We start from the raw sequence: 2,291 nt of genomic DNA on the forward strand, positions 1-2,291 counted from the left end.
CCAGGGCTCCTTTCACTCCAAGTGGTGAATCTTCAAACACAAGACACTGAGAAACAAGGAGGTGAGGGGAAAAAATGAAAGAATAATGTCACTACGAACTTTCAATCTTTTATTTTAAAAGAGAGAATGATCCCAAATACCAGAAAGAAAGGTAAATTCAATTCCTGGCTCAGACATCCCTAATTAGAATAAGGGAAAACCTCTCAGTTTGAACATCTGCATGGTAATTAACCTTAAGTTAATTACACTTTTTTTTTTAAAAATCAACATGCATACTTAAATCCCAGCAATTGGGTATCCAGATGTTCCTAAGTGATTTGTTTTGTAGGGATGAGTTTAAGCACAAGCTTAAAGTTAAGCAAGTGCTTAAATACCTTTATAAGCAGGCGATTTAACTCCTCAAGACCAACTTTACACACTGCAAAATGACAAAAGTAGTGCTTTCACTTACAGGTGTGGCATTTCCTACCTGCACAAGGAGGGGAAGACTACACTGCCTAGGCCAATATTAGGACTTTGGATGACTGCAGAGTAAGACAGAATTCACTCGCCAGAAGAGTGCTGTCGAATTCACGCTCTACTTGCTTAATTCTTGCAAAGCAACGGTGAGGAAGAAAATCAGCAAATATACTGGAAGGTTACTTTGAGAGAAGAGATAGTTTAGCCAGGTAAAAGTTCCATGCCTTACAATAGTCACACACACTCAACGCTGAAGTTTGGAAGCAAAGTTGTTAAAAACAATCAATACATTGTTCATGTGAATTTTGCAATTTAACATCAGAATATTGATTAATAAATATATAACAATCTAAATTAAATTTTTATATATTAAAAGATATCGCTTTTGGAGTTCAATACAGAACATAGACAATGAAGCATCGGTTTGAGATATTATTCAGTCCTGAGTTTGTTTTTTTGGTGATGGATAATTGAAAGTAACCTTTGGTATCCAGCCATCTGAAAAATTCTGACCAACGCTGACAAGTGGGTTCTAACATTTCCACAATTCAGACTGCATTTATTATTAATATTACTAGCACCGCTACTATTATGAATACAACAATTACTGCCACAAGTAATTCCAGTAATTCACCACAGATGTTGGGATGTGCAATTTTCCCTGCACCCTTCAGAGAGTGCAACTCTGCGTTATTACAGATTTATCTCTCACGCATTAAGCCCTTCTCTGCAGTCATCATCGATCTGCCAAATCCCTTCCCACACACCCAGGATGGATTTTCTTATCCTTTTCTTTGCAGCACAATGGACTGTGGCAAGCAATATTGAATGGGTAAGAGTAATGATTTGCTTAACTTAGTTTAACTTTTGACTGAATCCAGATATGACACACTAGGACAACACACAACAGCACACTGTGTCTTTCAGGCTCTCTAACACCACTATCTCCACAGGGAAGATTAGGGATGCACAACTCTTGGTTGTGCTCTAAGAGAATCAAGTCACAACCTGCAAAAACTTTATGTTCAAAGAAAACATTTTTGCAAGATGTACTAAATGTCTGCACTATATATATAGCCATCTGTACCAGAGGCAGAGGAAGAGGGAATGAACCCATTCTTTCTGCTTTCTTTTCGTCTTAAAATACAGATTCTTGTCCATCGAGATGTCACCAACCACTTAGTCTGCCAACAGAAAGCGAGAGGTGCTTCCCACCTTGCATGTAATGAAGTAAAACTTAATGATTTTTAGTGAGCCAATGGAATCACACCAATCCGTTTTGTGCTCATTTCCTTTACGTAGTCACTGAATTCCAGTTTGAACAATGTGGTATTGTGCTGGTTTTGGCTGGCATAGTGTTATTTTTTTTCCACACAGCTAGTATGGGGCTACGTTTTGGATCTGTGTTGAAAATCACACTGATAACACAGGGATGTTTAGTTACTGATGAGCAGTGCTTACACAGAGCCAAGGCCGTTTTGCTCCTCACACCTCTCCACCAGTGAGTAGGCTGGGGGTGCACAAGAACCCGAGAGGGGACACAGTTGGGACAGCTGACCCCAACTGATCAAAGGGATGTCCCATACCATACTACATCATGCACAGCATTTAAAGCTGGGGTAAAAGAATGAAGGAGGGATGGCATTTGTCTTCCCAAATAACTGTTACGCACGATGGAGCCCAGCTTTCCTGAAGATGTCTAAACACCTGCCTAATGATGGGAAATAGTGAATTAATCCCTTGTTTTGCTTTGCTTGAATGTGCAGCTTTTGCTTTACCTATTAAAACTGTCTTTACCTTAACACATGAGTTTTCTCACTCCTGCTCTTCCG

General features: G+C 39.4%; 1 protein-coding gene across 1 annotated transcript in view; it reads right to left on the reverse strand.

Annotated features, from left to right (window-relative positions):
• Window positions 1-2,291, reverse strand: part of LOC103772184 (pseudouridine-5'-monophosphatase-like) — a gene marked incomplete at its 5' end in the record, with an annotated part of 33,598 nt that overhangs the window by 159 nt on the left and 31,148 nt on the right. Inside the window, one exon of the mRNA XM_008939505.1 lies at window positions 1-46. Within this exon, the coding sequence (XP_008937753.1) occupies window positions 1-46 (46 nt within the window). The remainder of the gene's footprint in view (window positions 47-2,291) is intronic.

This window comes from Merops nubicus, unplaced genomic scaffold (genome assembly GCF_000691845.1).
Source record: "Merops nubicus isolate BGI_N331 unplaced genomic scaffold, ASM69184v1 scaffold3724, whole genome shotgun sequence".
Classification (NCBI taxonomy): Eukaryota; Metazoa; Chordata; class Aves; order Coraciiformes; family Meropidae; genus Merops; species Merops nubicus.